This window comes from Solanum tuberosum, unplaced genomic scaffold (genome assembly GCF_000226075.1).
Source record: "Solanum tuberosum cultivar DM 1-3 516 R44 unplaced genomic scaffold, SolTub_3.0 scf00249, whole genome shotgun sequence".
Taxonomy (NCBI): Eukaryota; Viridiplantae; Streptophyta; class Magnoliopsida; order Solanales; family Solanaceae; genus Solanum; species Solanum tuberosum.
This window is the reverse complement of record NW_006239187.1, coordinates 325,577-345,310: the sequence shown is the minus strand read 5'-3', so window position 1 is coordinate 345,310 and position 19,734 is coordinate 325,577. Positions and strand designations below refer to the sequence as shown.

At 36.7% G+C, this 19,734-nt stretch overlaps 1 protein-coding gene across 2 annotated transcripts; it reads left to right on the top strand.

The window, feature by feature from the left end:
• The first annotated feature begins 1,293 nt into the window (after window positions 1-1,293).
• LOC102599413 (folylpolyglutamate synthase) lies at window positions 1,294-18,908 on the top strand. Of its 2 annotated transcripts, none has more exons than XM_006357963.2 (16): window positions 1,294-1,447; window positions 2,891-3,096; window positions 7,741-7,806; window positions 8,898-9,007; window positions 9,583-9,643; window positions 10,155-10,238; window positions 11,480-11,536; window positions 11,693-11,753; window positions 12,315-12,361; window positions 12,505-12,582; window positions 13,485-13,643; window positions 16,163-16,492; window positions 16,631-16,709; window positions 17,551-17,706; window positions 18,196-18,386; window positions 18,557-18,908. In XM_006357963.2, exons 2-16 carry the CDS (start codon window positions 2,908-2,910, stop codon window positions 18,614-18,616), a joined length of 1,728 nt encoding a protein of 575 aa, XP_006358025.2. In that variant the 5' UTR covers window positions 1,294-1,447; window positions 2,891-2,907; the 3' UTR covers window positions 18,617-18,908. The 2 variants fall into 2 exon arrangements, with proteins under 2 accessions (XP_006358025.2, XP_006358026.1); XM_006357964.2 differs by having other exon boundaries at window positions 1,294-1,598.
• Window positions 18,909-19,734: the final 826 nt, after the last annotated feature.

The following is a 19,734-nucleotide window of genomic DNA, read 5'->3' as shown; positions in this document are numbered from 1 at the left end:
CAAGAAAACCAAAGGGGCAGAATATTGGTTATATGAAAAATAATACATCCCTTATTCGGTGTATAGACATTATTTCTTGAGCATAGGTTTAGGTTCGGCCTCAATTAAAAAATAAAATGATGCACCTAACAAGATAATTTTATAGACCAAGAGTTACGTGATTCAAGTCATTTTTTGTCTCGACTCGAAATGGAGGCAAGTTTGAAAAAGAATCTTAAAGTGTTTAGGGTTAGGCCACAAGGCTTAAGGCCTTTTTATTTCTTCTTATTAGAGTTATTTCACAAAGATTTATTGGGATAAAAAAAAAGAGGACAAACGCATTTGGAGCTCAATATAATGTAGAGTTGTATATTGTGTTCAAACTTCAAAGGATGAATGCTCCAAAAAGGAATATATAGATTCTCATAATACGCCTATATAATTGGTGAGAAAATTCACTGCAATTTAGTCAAATTGTTTTATAAATGCAACTTCACAAGTTATTGAAAAAATTATAGTTATTAATTAAATTAGATCAAATTGCCTTTGAACTATGTGAAATGAATAAAACTGTCTTCCGTTTATAGTTTGGTCCAAAAATATCTTTGCCGTCAACATTTTAGTCAAAAAATGTTCTTATTGTTACTTAATGATCCAAGATGCAATTTTCCCAAATAAACATATTATTTATTTTCTTTGAACACATTCTTTGTCTAATATTATTTTTATTAGCAAATGTTTATCCTACTTTAATTAAAAAATAATAATCTTATTTTATTATAATTATTTTTATTGTTATCTAAACAGAAATTAATGATGGATTTACCATGATCTTATATACCGAAGTTACAACAATATATTATTCGTTAAATGAGTACATAAAGTTATTCTATTTTAATCGATAAAATGAGATTAAGAAGAAAAACGTATTTCCTAGGGGTGTCAAAAGAACATGAAAAACCGACCGAACCGACCAAACCAAACCTAATCGAACCGAACCGATTTATGTCATTTTTTCAATAAAACCATGAACTTTTATTTAAGTGTATAACCGTCCAAAACAATTGTGATGGTCTTTTTAATGTATGAAAAAATTGAAAAACTCCCTAACCAAACCGGGTCCAGCGAAGGAAATAGGTTAAATGGGTGGATTTTAAAAGAATTGGGTATTTAAAATTGGGGGGTGGGTTATTTGATTTATAAGTTGACATGTGTTCATCCGTTAAAATTAGGGATATATATGTGCAAGTATGATGGTAGGGGTATATTTGAACCGAAATATAACAAATGGTATATTTGACCCTTTGCCGAAATCCCAAATTAAAACTGAATTGGTACTATTTCTCATCTTCTCGTTGGTCATCTAAAGCTTCACAACACTGAAAGAGAAAAAGATTATGGGGTTCAAGAAGTGAGAATCTTAATCACCCCCAAAATGAAATTAACCCTTTAAAGATCCATGGTCCAGGTATTGTTGAGCAACAATCTTTATTTGGGTCAAGAAATTATGGGTCATTCTGAAATTTGTGTTAGAAGAGACCATTTCCTCAGTGGATTTACATGGATGGCTCTAAGCTCACCTTCTTGTACACACATTGATGGGGTGAAAAAGCTAAAAGGTACTATTTTTCTTAGCCCCCTTCAATACCCTTTTGCATTTAACTAGTGTTACAGCAATTAGTAAACTAGTTGAGGTTGATTATATATTGATTCTGCTCATTTTGGACTTGTTTCATCATAAAGGCTTCACCTTTGCTTAGACTTGTGGGTGGCTATGGTGAGCTGGGGTATCTTGCTCTGCTTTGTACTCCTATGTATTTTTTGCTTTGAAAATAATTAGTTACTGGGTGGCATGGGTTGGCCTAGTAGTCAATGAAGGGGTTGAGCACTATGAGGTCTCTGGTTCAAATCCCAGCGAAGACAAAACACTAGGTGATTTCTTCCAATCTGTTCTAGCCTTGGTGGACCAAGTTACCGATAGCAACATACTTGCTGGTGTGAGGTGGTAGGTATCCCGTGTAAATAGTTGAGGTGTGTGCAAGCTGGTCCGGACACCACATTTATCCCAAAAAATAATAATTAGTTAGTGGGTGTGATAAACTTTGAAGGTCTTGTAGTTGAAATGATATAGTAATTCTTTATTGAGAGTGTATTGACAAGTTCTTGATTGCCTTGGAATTCTCATTTGACATTTGTTTTTCATTACCCTTTTACATTTAACTAGGGTTACAAATATTATTGAACTAGTTGAGGTCGATTATATATTGATTCTGCTCATTTGGACTCGTTCATCATTAAGGCGTCACCTTTATTTAGACTTGTGGCTGGCTATGGTGAGTTGGGGTATCTTGCTCTGTGTCGGACTCTATACATTTTGCTTCTAAAAGAATTAGTTAGTGGGTGTGTCGGTGTGATAAACTTTGAAGGTCTAGTTGTTGAAACGATATAGTAATTCTTTCTTGAGAAGTTCTTGGTTGCTTTGAAATCTCATTTGACATTTGTTTTTCATTACCCTTTTATATTTAGCTAGCGTTACAAGTATTATTGAACTAGTCGAGTTCAATTATATATTGATTTTTGCTCAATTTGGAGTTGTTTCATCATAATCAACTAGTTTTATGTGGGTCGTTCTCCCCTTCAATTTGGACTTGGGGGTGGCTATGTGAGTTCTTGCTTTGTGGTGTATTCTATGTATTTTGCTTCTAAAAGAATTAATTAGTGAGTGTGAAAACTTTGAAGGTCCAGCTGGCAAATTAGATAATCCTTTCTTGATAGTTAGTTGGAAGTGTGAACAAGTTCTTTTTTTTTTTTGAAACCGTGATATTAGTTAAAAAATAGTGTTCTTTTCACTGTACTGGAGTACATTTTAACTTGAATTCCCATGCTAATATTTTGGCTTATGTCACTGAAGGACTCAGATATAGGAATATGTCATCTCAAATTGTGGGAAAGTTCAGTCAAAATAATCAAGATATCTCACAAGAGTTCCAGCTTCCATCCGCATATGAATCTGCCATGGAAGCTCTTTCGACTCTCATTACTCAGAAAAAAAGAAATGGCACATCAGCCATTAGTGGTCCAAACCAGAAATTGGACAGAATGTTAAGGTACATTAAGGTAGTGCCATATCTAGCTGAGACTGTTTCTCCTTTATACTTGCATCAACGTGCATCTTGCTGGTATTGGTCTTGCCTTTCTGTTTATGTCACAAACTTATCGAAATAACGAAATTAGGGTTGTCGCTGTAAGTTTTGACTACTGTTTCCAGAATACGCAGCATATGGTTGTAATTTTTTTCCCACTTTGGTAATACTACGACTTTTGTGAGTTGTGATTCACTTAAACTTCATTGTTCCTTGATTTCTATGTTTTGGGGAATGTGTTGAATCCAGTTTTAGCTTAAAAATTATCTTTTGCTAGGAACATGTCTATACATGATTCTTAGAATACATAAGATGCACCTTTTTCTTTGGTAAATTAGATAATTTCATTAATCATAGCACTAAGTGGTCATCAAAAGTGCATATAGGAACAATGGATTTACACTCCTTCAACGTACAAGGATTTAAGAAATTTAGAGTAGCATCAAAGCCATATAGAATCTTCAATTTTACACAAAAAAACTCAAAGACCGAAATAATAAAAATTTCAGACGGGAGTTGCTCTTGCTTTTCATTTTTCTTCAAAATATCTGCTATTTTTCTTTAGCCGAAGAGTCCATAAATGCGCACACCAGGTGTTTACCACGTTGTTCCTAGCTGCTTCTTTCTTCTGTACTTCCCAACTTCGAAAAGTCTTAATTAGTGATTTTGGCATAGCCTGCTGCACTCCGAGAACTATTGAGGAATAAGCATGAGGACTGCCATGTCTTGCTGCAATTTAGAAAAAGTTATTTGGGGGACTTGGTGCACATTCACAGGTGTAGGATCAGTTGCAAAGGAAGTAATCTTTGTGTCTAGACATGTTTACTGCATAGCGAACCATCTAAAGCAGGTTGCTTTATGGGGTGGGGGCTTTTGTCTTCGGAATAATTTTAGGCCTCTGTATTACTCTCTTCTCTGCTTTAATAAACAATTATAACAAGGCATTTTAAACTTCCCTTCATTCTTCATTTTCTTGTACAAGGTGTTGCCTCAGAAGATGTAGTTTCTTATTCTCACACCTTTAGAAGAAGCAGTGACACTCTCTTAATCTCCCACTCCTTAAGATTTCTTGTGATGTTAATTTGCCACCCATTTTCATCTCTGCTATCTGCAGTTATGGCATCTTTTTCAATTCCAAGTATGCAAATCTGGAATTTATTCTTTGAGAGCGCAGTGCGCTCTATCCACAGTTCTTGGCATAGTCTTATCTTGTTTTCCGTTGCTCCCTTCGGCCTTACTAAATAATGAAATTCTGTACGGTAGTTACTAATTAGTTTCCATATTGCTACTCATAGAAGGTATTTAAGATGCACTTGTTAATGGTTTGATAACATGTACCTTATGCTTGTCTTAATAATGTCACGACCCAAAAACGGGTGTGATGGCACTAGTTTTATCCCACCAAGGCAAGTTAGCCTAAAACCCAACTTAAGCGATAAATGCGGAAGTAAATCAGAATAAAAGACTTAACATAATTTCAACAATGCAGATAACATAGCATAACTCATTATAACCCAAAACATGGTCACATGTCCAAGCCTCTAAGTATTACATTAGATTCAAAGAAGTAAAAGTATGAATGTCTTTGTTTCTAGAATTGAACAAGAACATAATAAAAGAGTAAAAGGTATCCACCGAGATGCCAAGAATCTACCTCACAATCTCTCCAATTGTAGCCTCGGACATAGAAGAGAAAAAGAAGTAATCATGATGATCCGGGCTCGTAACCTACACAAGTGTAGAAGCAAGGGAGTAAGTACCAAACAACACGGTCCTTAGCAAGCAAACAACTAACTCTAAGTAAAACATTACTAAACACAAGTACTTCAACGACACCAACCAAACCTCCTCAACTACAACTTGCAAGAAATAATCAACCCAACCTAATAGTTCTCACTCCATACCACAAAGCATGTAAAGGATATCACAAATTTCACCTCAATATGAATAATCAAATCTCCATGGTAGTTCACAATTCAATAACCACAATAACATATCAACAATCACAACCGATGAGACTAAATGAAGTGCAAATGCAATGATGTGCAATGTCATATAGAGTGATGCATGCCTGTCCTTACGATACACACCTGCTGTCTCTCAGTCCGGGACCCATGGGGGACTCTTCAATCCCTGCCACGGGCGTGTGGCCCGATCCCTATTTCATTTCAATGAATCCGCCACATACGTGTGGCTTGTTCCCTATTTCCACTCAATGAATCCGCCACGGACATGTGTCCCGTTCCCTAGTTTCTCTCATCCTCACAACAGTGGTACATCATCAATGCAAATATATATGTGCAAATGATCTAGTATGAGGGTGACAATTCAACACCAATATCCAACATCAGTAAATCAAGGCATATCATCAAGTGAATCATCATATTCATCCAATCACCCAATATATAATCAAATTACACAAATCAACAAGATTCTTGTTTATATCCCAAGTTGTTATAGCAAGTAATTCATCATTTAACAATACACAATACATATATGAAACCCTTCACCAATACTCATTACTCCCAATCACACAATGACATACCAGGTTCAATATACTTAACAAAAAGTCAAGAAGTTCACTTGCCTCAAGAAATCAAACAATCACTCTGGCACTTGGGTCTTTCCTTTTCGATGGGTCTCCAAATCAACACAGTTTATTCAAATAAGGAATCACAATAAAAATTCGAAACCAACAACACCCATATCAATGATTTTGGAAAACGGGGTCAAATCGACCCAAAAAACCATTCCCAAAAATTGGGGTTAAATTTGGAATTTTGTATCAACTCACATCACCCAACGTTTTGAAACCCATTAGAGAAATTCCATTAGAAAACAAGTTGAAATCAGTCCTTAATCACCATTTTACATAAAAACTTTAGTTCTTGAAAATCCCCAAAACTTTGAAGTTCAAAACCCATAATTTGATGTTTAAAATCATGAATGATAATTGGAAATTGAAGATTTAGGGTCACAAATACTTACCCAAAAGATTTATCTCGAAATCGCCTCCCAAGAGTTACCAAGTTCAAGAATGGTGAAAATGGGGAAGAACTCCAATTTTAGAAAAACATAACACTGCCAACAAATTACTCTCCGCAGATGCAGACGCTGTATGCGAACGCAAAAGTCGGCCCTCACTAACCCTTCACGAAATCGGGACCTCTCCCACAAACGTGAAGGCCAAACTCCCCAACCCTCTGCAAACACGAAGGTCAACTGCCTAACCCTCCACGATCGCGGTCAAGTCTCTGCGAACGCGGAGGTCCCCAGCCATAACCCTTTGCGAACGCGGTCACCGGCTCCACGAATGCGAAGAAGAGGCACCAGAGCACAAAATTCATCAATACACCAAGAAACAAAATTCACCGAATGGATCCTCGGGATTCGTTTGGAACCCCGTACACACTTATTAGATATGCTACCTTACTAAATTTGATGTCGAACTCAATGGAACCATAGAAACACGGATCCGAGGTCTCCTTGACCCGAAATTCGTGAAAGTCGGAATAAACTAACTTAACACTCAAAAATACCAAACTGCCCTCAGAACCTCTGTAAATTCAACCAAGACCTCATCTAGGCATAAAATCGTCTCCCAAATTCGATGAAATCAGAATTCCGATCTGAGGATCCGAACTCCAAATGTTGATCAAAGTCAACTCATAGTCTAAATTCACTTAAACTTCCAACTCAAGGGCTCAAATCCACGAAACAACTCCCAAACAGAAAATGACAACACTTCTAGACCAAATTTCACATTTCGGAGCTGATGGAACTGGCGAAATTCCATCCGAGACTCGTACCTCCGGTTGTTGCCAAAAATCACTTTTAAAAACTTTGAACCTTCCAAAACTCAAAAATTCCAAAAACTATAATTCTTCAATCAACTGATCAAAATGACTTGGGGAAACTATCTGGAGGGGTAAAACGGTAATTTTTTGAAAATTTCCAAAAATGACCTTCAGGGTCATTACAAATAACCTCATCATGAGAGCTTGTTGCCATGACAGAAGAAAACTGATGCATTAGAGACCTTCCCTGATTATGGAGTCTTATCCACAAAATCTCAATATAGAGATTTAATTAACAGATATTTATCACAAAGTTCTTAGTTACAACTAGGCAATGATTGATGGAAGTATATATATGGGTGTCGGTGTTCAACTATGCTTCGTGCCATTGAGATTAGAAATTAGTGCAGTTGCCCAAATCAACTAGTTGAATGCGATCAACTTGCACTTGAAACCACAAAAAAGTTAATAGTCAATTTCATTACCAATTTCGGGGAATTAGGATATTTTTAGTACAAGAAGAGATTAATGAAATGGGTCAAAATCATGGGAGACCGATTACTTCACTTATCAAAAAGAAAAAGAAAAAGAAAAAAGAAAGAGAACCAGAGTTTAATTGGAGCAGAGACAAAAAACGCAAGGGGATTTCTTCCCAGCTGCCTAAGTGGTGGTGGGTGAAGTTACCTGTATCTGTGTACCATTGGTTATCTGCTAGCAGTTATTAGTTTGGAACTTCATATCTTTCAAATTACAAGAATGCTGGTCCTTAAATATATTTTGAAAAAAGGCAGGCCTAATAAGGTGTTGTATTTTTGTTGCAGATTTTGGGCTTGGAAGAAAAGATAGCTGACCTTAAGATTATCCATGTAGCTGGAACGAAAGGAAAGGTATCTAATAGTTGATGTTATGATTAATGTGGAAATCCAGTTATCTTCTCATTGAGAGCTCGAAGGATGTCTATTTCTCCTGGACCTTCATTTTTCTTCTTCTTTTTGAACCTGTTCTTTTCTGTAACGTTTGATCCAAGTCATCCCCAGTTTGCTCTTTGATGGTTAAGTTGCTAACTTATACTGCATGTCTGTACATCTTTATGGTAACCTGTCAGTTTCCAGGATTTCAACAATAATAAGTGTTGGTGTACACATGATGTGTATATGACAAATACTATGCATAGCTAAGTGAATTTGATACTCCTTGAGTATGTATGTTTGTCTTCTGATGTTGGGATTTACTCAACTCCAAAAGTTAGTTCATGAGGTAAGGATTACCCAAGACCACTCTCAATCAAACGTGGCACAATATAAATAGGGCCCATGAGTGGCTTAACTAAGAACAATGTTGGGCTTGAGTTTGATACAATGATCAAGATATTGACATTGGGCACAATTCAACCTTAGAAGTTAAGATCATGTGGCGAGCATTGTCCAATGCTATATAAAGAGACCAACGTTCCTACCCTAAAGGTCTCAACCGTTGTTGGGATCTAACATCTTTCACTAATTGGCTGCAATTGTCCAGCATCTAACATTCACCTGTAGCCTAGAACAAGTGCAAAATGGAATAGCTTTTCTAGAGAAGGTATGACTTCTCACCATTCGGGGTGGCCCAATGGTTTGGGCTTGTGACTTCCATGTTGGAGGTCTCAAGTTCGAAACCCCTTGCCAGCGAAAGCAAGGGGTTTGCCTTCTCGGTCAAGCTCGTCGCACCAGGACTTGCCTACTGTGGGTTACCTCCTGTCTGGTCTGCGAGCTATTGCATAAGAGTGGGGTTTTTACCCTGTGCGCACCCAAAGGGTAGCGGCTGCGGGTTTCCCTTGTCATGAAAAAAGAAGAAGTTATGACGTCTCACATTCTTTCAATTTTTGATTGGAAAATTAATCCATGTCGTACTTGATTGCAATTAATGATACTTCCAAAGTGCAAGAGTTCTCTAGTTTCATTCCTATATTGTTTTTCTTCATGTCTACAATTCATTTCAGGGTTCAACATGTGCATTCTCTGAAGCAATTTTACGGGAGTGTGGTTTCAGAACAGGACTTTTCACTTCGCCACATTTGATCGATGTTAGAGAAAGATACCGTCTTGATGGGTACGTATTCTTGTTACTGAATTTTCCCTACTTTTGTTTACTAGAGCATCTTCAGTATCTGTGCTACTCAATTGGGGGGAGTTCCCGTGTATTGAAAAGTTGGATGAGAAGAAAAGGCATGGAAGAAAACTTGATGGATGGAAGCAAGTTTCTTCACTTTAATAAAATAAAATGGGAGGATTTCAATCTTTTCCTTTTCATGGACTTCAATACTTTCTCGCTGACCATGCAGACGACTCTAGGTAACAGTTGTGATTTTCCACCCTCATTTCACTTTTCATATAGGAGTTAAAACCAATACTTTGGGTGTTCTTCTTTTCTCGTTCATCATCCTACTAAGTGCACCCAGTGAGGTTTTTGTAGAACACAATCAACAGATAGGGAATAACTCAATAGCCTGTCGATTTTAAATGGTACTTGGTACGTCTTGAAGTACACAAGGGATCCCTACTCAAATTTCAAATTGAGCTTCATTGATGTTAATTGGTTATTTTTATGTGATTGATATCTTTCCTATATTTGATTGTAGTTGAATTATTGATGACATTTCTCATTCCATTCAACGTGTTGCTTAGGATGGACATATGCCAGGAAAATTTTCTTCAATACTTTTGGGATTGTTGGAATCAGCTCAAGGTATTCTTTCATTTTCGGCTCTGTGCTGGATGACAAAATGCCTCTATCTAATTATGGTAGTGGATCTTCCGAGTTACCTTGACTACATGTCAGTTGGTTCTCTTTTTCACGTTTATGTAGTGTTATGTATTTTTTCTAGTTCAAAGATGAAGACGTTCTTTGTCATTATAATTCAAGATTGCAGTGGGATTATACTAGTTACAGCATATTGGAAAAATCATGTTAATGCTAGAGATGTCTAGATTTTTGTAATTTTATTGGTTCACTTTTTAAATAGGAATCCTTCATTTGCTTGATCTAACATCTCCCGACTTCATCATTCGTTGATATGCATTGTCCAATATAGTACAATATGACTTACTTTAACTCATGCTAGGAAGTTCTTTTACTTTGTTTTAATGGTTTGTGTTGGATGAGAGTAAAATATAATTCTCTCATGCTAGGAGTAATCTGCATTCAGTAAAACTTTTGATGGTTAGTTTTTACTCATCCCAGAAATGTTAATTTGCAGGCGAACATCTCTGAAGACTTGCCTATGCCTCCTCTCTTCCAGTTCCTTACTGTATTGGCTTTCAAAATTTTTGTGAGTGAGAAGGTAGAAACCTTTCCCTCTATTTTACTTGATTTGGATATGCCTTCAGTGTGTAATTTGAAGTTCCATTGATAAGGTTTTGTTTGGCTTTTGGTGTTTATCTTCTCTTTTTGAAGATGTGCTTGAAAGCTGTCTACAGTTCATAGCTGGTGGCATTTCCATATGAGAATACTGATGTTGCTCTCAAAAATGATGGCCGTAGGAAAACTAGAACCTGAAATAAAATTATTGAAGCAACAAAGACCAAGTTATGAGTCCTGGAGCTAATCTTTCTTTTCTACGATGTGCTTGGAAGTTGTGTACAATTCGTGTCTGGTGGCATTATCATATGACATACTGATATTGCTCTCCAATACCATGGCCATAAGAAACCGACCTTCTCCAAAAATAATATCATGGCCATAGAAAAATCAGTACCCGGAACAAAATTACTAAGGAATAAGACTAATTCATCGTCTGACCTTGACTTCCTGATTGGATATTATTACCTCACAAATATTTACTTTGACAAGGCGTTGGATCTTCATTGTGTAATGATTACCCAGACACTGATTACTGCTAGATGAGAACTTACAATACCTTTTAAACTCTCCTTGATTTTGAAAGGCATCTTGATAGTGTTAGGGCTGTACAAGTATTGGTTCATATTATAAATACTCAAGCTTTGAAATGATATGGGATAAATCAAGCTAAAATCAAGAACTTTCTCTTTTCGATTAGAGATAGGAGAGCTTTTGAGGGGATTAGCTTTTTTTAAGTAGCTTATAAGCTAAAAGTCATAAGTTGGTCCTACCCAACTTTTGGATTTTAGATTACTTTTGTACCTTTTTGACCTAAAAGCAAGTGCTTAAAAGCATTTAGTCTTTCCCAAACACCTCCAAAATAAAAAATAGCTAAAAGCCAAAAGCTACTTAAAATAAGCCAATCCAAACACCCTCTAAGAATGATTTTGTACATTTTAGGAATAACCTTTTGTCTTTGATTGCTTTTTTGGTGCACCCTTGAGATTCCTACTTGTATAGATGATTAGGTGTCTTTCATAGATAATCATGTTTAATTGTAGATTCTCTACTTTTGGTATACCTCTAATATATGAGTGCCACCATTAATAATATTATTTACCTTATTAAAAAAATTATTCTCAATTGCACCCGAAATCTGTAATCTATATTTTGGGTTTTCCAACAAGAACAAAACAAGTGAACCTCAACCATTATGTAACAAGACTTGCTATACATGCACAGGTTGATGTTGCCATCATTGAAGTTGGTCTCGGAGGAAAACTAGATTCTACAAATGTGGTAATGCATCTTATTGGGTATTCATGTTGCTCCTACATATAATACATGCAAGGTAGCATGGACGTTGGAGAAATCTTTTCTGCTCTTTGTTGGGAAATAATATGTTGAGCCTTGGCATTGATGAGCATGCAACTAATTGATAAAATAATTTTGCAGATCAAGGAACCTGTTGTCTGTGGTATTACTTCTCTGGGCATGGATCACATGGAGACTTTAGGTGTGGCCTTCTGTCCTCTATAGACTTGTTTGTTACTTTCTATATGATGTTAGAAATAAAACAAGGAGAAGAGGTTGACATAATGCGTGAATACTAATTTAATCCTTTCATGACACACTTTCCTAGGTAGATAGCTATATTATGCTCGGCTAGACACCAATATTCTATTAATACGAGTATTAAATATGTAATACTATTTACATTCAAGTGGTGTTGCTAACCCTAAAGTGAATATTAAATGTCTCTAATTTATAACAACTTAAATTTTTAGTTGAGACGGTTCATGTCTATTCTAAAAATGTCTAATAAAAGCATACACAAGGCAGAAGCATGGGTTCATAAGCACTCAACAGCTTCAACTTAGATATGCTATTTAATGGGCTGAGTTGTGTGAACATCTCATCTAAAAGTGTAAGTTGTTAGAGATGACACACCTTTTTGGGACCTGATTCTTTTTCTTGGGATAAGCACGCGAAAATTCTTTTTAATAATGGCTTTGCTGGATGGCTACCAGAGCACCTTTTTGACATTACTTGTTTATCTGCCAACTATTATGCGTAGGAGATACGCTAGGCCAGATTGCTTCTCACAAGGCTGGAATTCTCAAGGTACTTTCTTTAATGCAATTTCGAAAGTGTGATATGTTTTTGTTTATAGTGGATTGTTTATTGCAAAATCCTGCCCATATCTTCAGCTGGCAGTTATATTATGAAGTAATTTCTGAATTGGCTTGTTTTTCCTGCTCGTGAAGCCTCAAATTCCTGCATTCAGTGTACCACAACTTTCTGAAGCAATGGAAGTTCTTCAAGAAAGGGCCAATGCATTGATGGTAATCTACTGTAACATTACCTATTGGATATCTGAGGCTAGTGACTAATGTTTATTTACCTTTAAATTCATGTCTTAAGATCACCCCTTTTGGCGAAACTCTATTAAGTTTCTTACACATAGGCAGTTTTTATTGATGTAATATATTCTTTATTTACCCATAATCCCATAATTTGAATGGGTCTAAAATATTTCCATGAACAGAAGAATCATATGATTTGAAAAGTGACTATATCATTTGTGTCCTATGGAAAGCAAGTTTCACTAATCTTTGTGTGTTTCTGTATCGCCAAAATGTCATTTCCTTGCATGTATAAATGGCTCTACATGGACTCACATATTATAACTAGATGCAGAAACCAGTCATATAATCTCAGGAAAGATCTAGGTTATCTATTAACAAATTGAACCATTCATCATGTAACTATGTTGTATGTAACTGTACAACGAGACAAAGAATAGTGAACTGAGATAAACTCAGGCTAATCTTTCCCTCAAGCTATTGGGTTTAAATAGTGAGTGTACAAGTGTTAGAGAGAGTATTCTGAATTCCCAATTACTAGAAAGAATTCCAATCTAATTAATTCTGACTAATTTACAATATTCTTAACACTGGCTACTATCCTCTCTTTCGGTAATGATATACCAATTCGATCCGAGCTCTTGGAATTGGAACAAATTTGACAGCAGATCGCGAAATCTTGGTGATCTTCTCTATCTTTTGAATGGCGAAGTCCGCTTTAAAATCGTTCGCCCGTAAGCCAACAGATAAAGTACATTACATAGTCCAGGGATTGGCGACTTACCCATTCAGTGCCAAGGCACTGAACATTCCCAAAATGGGATCTACAATGTACGTATCTACACAGAGATTTCTAAAATACTATCTCTGTGTCCATGCAGATTCCGCTGAAAGTTGTCGCACCACTAACCTTGGAAAAGTTAAATGGAACAAGGCTAAGCTTGTCTGGTGATCACCAACTCAGTAATGCTGCCCTTGCTGTATCCCTTTGTAAAAGTTGGCTCAGAAGTACAGGGAACTGGAAAAGGCTGTTTGAAGATGTTGGTACTCTCTTTTTTCTCTCCTCTGTATTACTCTGTGCATATGGGAATCACATTTTAACATATCAACCAATATTCATGATTTTTCCAGACAAGTATTAATATCAATAAAGCCTGTGATTTTTGAGTTTTAATTATTCTGTGATGATAGAACTTAAACTTCGTTGCTCATTAATAATTATGAGTTTGTGGATCTATATTGCATTCAGGAAATTACAGGGAGGCAGCTCATAGGAAAATGCCTGTAGTGATTCCTCTCCTTCAAAATTGAGAGAACCACGAAGCATATTGTGCTGACTATCATAATAGTTGGTATTTGATTGGCCCACATTGGTTGAGGGAATGAATGCTTGTTTCCTTATATGGTCTTGGGCAATCATCACTTCATGTGTTAGATTTTGGTATTGAGTTAAGCCCAAGGTCCATTATTTTAATATTGTATAAAAGGTTGAAGAGTTATTCAGGTAAAATAACGAGATTAGTTGTTGTCTCCTTATATGGTCTTGGACAATCCCTCATCTCATGAGCTAGTTTGTGGGGTTGAGTTGGGCTCAAGGTCCATCTTCTTATCAGTTAGGTTAGTCCAAAGAATAAGCTCTATGGCTAGTGGATTGGTTAGATGAGAGTTGGCACATGGCGTACTCAGCTTTTCCTTTGAATTTCTTCAAAGAGGTTATATCCATGTCTCGTATCTGCGAATTTTACTGGTCACTATAGAAGCAATTATATCTGCGGGAGGCTCCCGTCAAGAATAATTAAAAATAATGTGTATGACAATCTTAATGGTTATGTTCTATTTATTAGAATCTCAAGAATTAGGAATTGTGCGTGACTCATGTAGCTTGAAAATCCGATATACTAAGTCATTTAACTACCAAAAATGGACAAGAATTTTTCTTTCTTCTTTTATCTTTTCTGCATGCAATTGTTGAAACTCCAAAGTAAGGTTTTGGCTTGATAGCATGCGGCTGCAAATATTTACCCAAGTTGTATTTAGTGTGACTCACCGGCCAAATCATTAAATCCCACTTTGCCAGTTTTTAGTGGATGTGGGAATTCCAATGACTTGCATCTTTCAAACTAGACTTCAATTTAAATAGTTGTCAGTTTTTAGTGGAAGTATTTCCAACTGCAATATTTCTGCATGGTTGCAGATTTGCTGGTTTCTCATAGCACTTCTAATAAAAAATTATGGTGAGGACAAGACAGGGTATGTAGAGTGCAAATTCAATGATGCGAGGCATGACGTAGGTGTGGAAGTGAGGCTCGACACACGAAATATCCCCAGGAGTGACAGATTCAAGTACCTTGGGTGTCTATAATTCGGGGGAGTGGGGACATCGACGATGATATCACACATCATATTGGTGCGGCGTGTTGGCCAGTCAAAAACTCCCATGTCCAGAAGATGCATGTTGCCGAGATGGGGTGCTGAGGTGGATGTGTGGTCATTCTAGGAGCGATAAGATTAGAAATGAGGATATTCGGAATAAGGTAGGAGTGGGGTGGATGTGTGGTCATACTAGGAGTGATAAGATTAGAAAGAGGATATTTGAAATAAGGTGGGAGTGACCTCTGTGGTGGACAAGATGAGGGAAGCGTGACTGAGATGGATTGGACATGTGAAGAGGAGATGCGCTCTAGTCAGGAGGTACGAGAGGTTGGTTATAGAGGGTACGAGGAAAGGAAGAGGTAGGGCAAAGAAGTATTGGGGAGAGGTGATAAGACAAGATATGACCCAACTTCAAATACCGAAGACATGACCTTAGATAGGAGGGTGTGGATGATGCGTATTAGGTTAGAAAGTAGAAAGTAGTGTAGTATTGTCTCGCTTGTGGTGGTTGGTGTTTGTTATAGTACTAGTGGTATTATTGTAGTTTTGTTTTTGGTATTTCTCGATGTTTATAATTGTTTATAATGATCTATCCTAGTACGTTGTTTAGTGTTTTTCGACTATTGCACTATTTTATTGTTGTTTTGCTTCTTTCTAGTAGACTTTGCACTACTTACGTGTTACTTGCTATATTTTCTTCACTGTCCCCTTCTTTGTACCTGGATTTGTTGCCGAGGGTCTTTCGGAAACTGCCTCTCTACCTCCACGAGGTAGTGGTAAGGTCTACATATATTTCATCCTCCCTAGATCCCACTTGTGGGATTTCACTGGGTATGTTGTTGTTGTTGGTGGTGTGGACAACCTATAGTTTAAAGGCTATTAAATTTTCCTAGAAATATGGATGTTCCTTCATATTATGCACCGATCAGAAGATAATTGTATGTTTGCACCTTCACCTTCTTGGTCTCTTGTAATTTTCCTAAAACATCATGATGATACGTGTTCTCTTTTCTCATCTAAGCTGGCCCTCTTTCTTTAACAGTGTTACTGTAGCTCATCTTGCCATATAATGGAGGGGTATTTTATTAGTCAAAGTGGCTTAAGAAGAGAGATATACACTTCTTTTACTCTTATGTTATCTGGCTCTATTATGACACTGCTTGAGCTTTTCTTGGCATCAAAACAGGCATATGAGGAAAACAGTCTACCAGAGCAATTCCTGAGGGGTCTCTCAGCTGCACGTCTTTCTGGCAGGGCTCAGATTGTTGTTGACCCTCTGATCAATGCATCTGGAGGAAATAAAAGGTTATCAGGAGGTCTGACCTTCTACCTCGATGGAGCTCACAGTCCTGAGAGCATGGATGCTTGCGCAAGATGGTTTTCTGCTGCTGCGGTTGAACGAAAAGACCTGTCACTTTCATCAGTTTCCTCAGAAGTTGAAACGATGGACAGAGCTTGGACAAACGGTAACATCAAACATTGTCATAACCAGGAGTCAGAGGAAATATTGAAGCGGGTAAAAGAAACTTTATGATACATGATATTTAGTTCTTCTGCATATCATAAAATCTTATGCTATTGTGCTTCTCTTTCCTCTAGTTCCTATCTTTGTTGAGTCGTGTGCTTTCTGAATAACATGGTCTCTGTACTGCAGATTTTGTTATTCAACTGCATGGATGTAAGAGATCCTCAAATTCTTCTTCCTAAGCTTGTTGATACCTGTGCATCATCAGGTAGTGAACAAAGATAATCATGCAGCAATTTGTTGTTGTCATCAATGTTTGCCTCTGCAGACTGGGAATTGCATTCCATGTGGGTTCTTTGAGACTAGAAGAGATGGCACAATTGATATGCTCCTTTTATGTTCCATTTATTCAGTATACTATGAACCACATGTTTGCTTGTTTGTGTAGAAATCTACTTTGTTCCTCGCACAGAATCATAGCTGATATACAATTGTGTTCTTTCTACTAGGAATAACATACTAAAGCTTTGCTCATTATCTAGTGTGCTTGAAGGAAAAAATGTAGCTCAGAAATGAGAAGCAGTTAGGGTGAACTGAGGATTTTGTATAGGATAATGATATGACGACTTTTATAATTGATTTGATGCACAAAATTAATTACTTCCACAAACCCAAGTTCACGTTGAAATTTTTTGGTAAAAAGTTCACCCTGCAATTTATAAGTAGTTCTATTTTCAAAGCTTAATATGTGCAGGTTGACTGCTCTTGCATACATTTTGCCTCAGTTGGCACTTATGACAATGAGATCAGAGTTTTGTTAATCTAACCCAACTTACGATGTGAGGAATCAGATAACATCTGATTGGAGGCTAATCTTATGCTTTCGAAGAAATTTTAAGTATTTCTTATTCGACTCTCTTCATTTTTACCAACATAAGGTGGATTCATGTAGAGTCCAAATAGAATGCGCCTGGACACCTTGTTCGTCTAGTTCAAGGAAGATCACAGAAAGTTCTTTGATGTCTCGTCTAAATCTCTTTCTCTTGTTAAATGATGAGGAGATTCCATTGAGAGTAATAAGTTGGCAATATGAATGATTCCTTCTGCAGGTATTTACTTCTCAAAAGCTATTTTTGTGCCAAGCATTTCGGCATATACCAAGGTTACTTCTGCTACCTCTACTATACCCTCATACACTCCTGGAAAGGATTTGTCATGGCAGTTCAACCTTCAGAGAATATGGGAGAGAATCATTCATGGCAAAGGTAATCTCTTCCCTGTTCCTTGGTAACTGGCTCGTCTTTATTTTCTCTTGCATGATTTGTGTCTGTTGAGCAATCTTAGGTGGCCTGCTTTTCTCCGGAGCAAGGTTATCTTCTGACTTAAATAGCTAATTAGAGCAGACTGCATCTAAAACATACCCTTAAAAAGGAACGCTCTGCTTAAGGTTTATATACAGACTTTGGGTGGAACAGGTTCTGTTAATTCTTGTTACTTCAATCTTTTGGTTGTCTTCATTCAAACAGGTTTAGTCTGCAGTAGCTGTTCAAAAAATATTTGCCTAAGCAGTGTATATCAGCTTCACTTGAAATTTGAAAACAAGACATGTATGTTCGGAAGTGATCAACTGTTTCAATTTGACACCATGCATTGTTTCTTGGTTAAGGATCCTCCTGAAATGGTTGCTTATATGCTAAAAAGCTTTGGAGCGCTAAGCCATCTAGAAACGTCATGAATCTTCCTGTCTAATGCAGATATTCTTGATCAGAATCTCAAGATAAATTCCTCAGCAGGCTTGCCACCCCGCGAATTCCTTTATGAAGAAACTTCTCATTGTGGTCCAGAAGATAGATATTTTGCTTCTAGTGCGGTTTTTCCTTCATTACCATTGACAATAAATTGGTTAAGGGATTGTGTTAGAGAAAACCCTTCCCTTCGACTTCAGGTACATAGCACTTCTGGGAATATCACATCCATTACAACTGTTTGACGTGCATGATAAACGTGCTTGCATTAGTTTCTTGCTTTTAATGAAGATGATATAACATCACAAATGCACACTTTGTTTGTGACAACCACCATGATGGCTAAAGCACTATCTACTTCTTGTTTCAGGTTCTTGTCACTGGTTCATTGCATCTTGTTGGCGATGTATTGAAACTACTAAGGAGGTAATGTTAAATTTCCTCCCCAAGTGGTTGGGAGTAGTTGATGGAGAACGTGATATCCTCGGAACATTTTTGAGAGTTTCTCATGCAAATACAACCCAAGTTTCTTTCCCTTGAACTAGAATTTTGTGTCATTGTTATTGTTATCGTTTTTGTTTCAATTTTCATTAATTTACGGAGACAATGTTTCATCTTGAAATTCGAAGTGGATGGCATTGATGAAGTTGCTCAATCTGGTTCAATAATTTCACAGCTTATAGAGCTTTGTTATTCCATTGAAATCCTTCCAAGGTTTATTTTAGATTTGAGCAATCTTTTTTTTCCATGAAGCTGCTATTTAATAGCTATACATAGTATTTTTTTGAGTATAAGATGACTTTGCTATAGCAAGTCTGATTGAGAACAATACAATTGTTACTAGTAGTACTTCTCATTAGAGTGGTGACTGGATCAGCTTATGAATACCTCGATTATTCTAGGGATATTTGTTACCTCTCAACAACACTAGTACACAATATCTATATCCGATAATGCTCGGACAAATGGGAAGAAATCAGCTACAACTGTGTCTGCATAAAATTAAATTATGCATTGTATTAGTAAAGTCATAAAACTATTTTGTCTCAATAATACTGTGTTAATAAGTTGGAAAATTATCAGTTTGCGTGAATATAACATTTGAAAAGATTATATTGTATTATTTTGACAAATATAACGTTCGAATGGATTGTATCATTTTTTATTGTTACATAAGGTCACATATTAGTAATTTCAAGGATAAACTTGCTACAAAAGTAAGGTACAACATAAAAATATTATAAAAACGACTCTAAATCGATCATTATATAAGATAAAACTTTTCATCATTACCTAATGAAAATTCAAAAGGAAAAGGCTCAAAACTACCCTTAAACTATTCGAAATAGGTTAAATATACCTTTAAACTATATTTCGGCTCAAAAATACCCTTCTTGTCAAACTATTGGGTCACACATACCCTTCTAGTTAACGGAAGTATCAATGTGTGTGTTAAATGCCACATGGATGACACATGTGCACGCCAAACAGACCCCACCTCCACATAGTCGACTTTAATCTCTAATTTCACTCTCTCCCCCCCTCCCC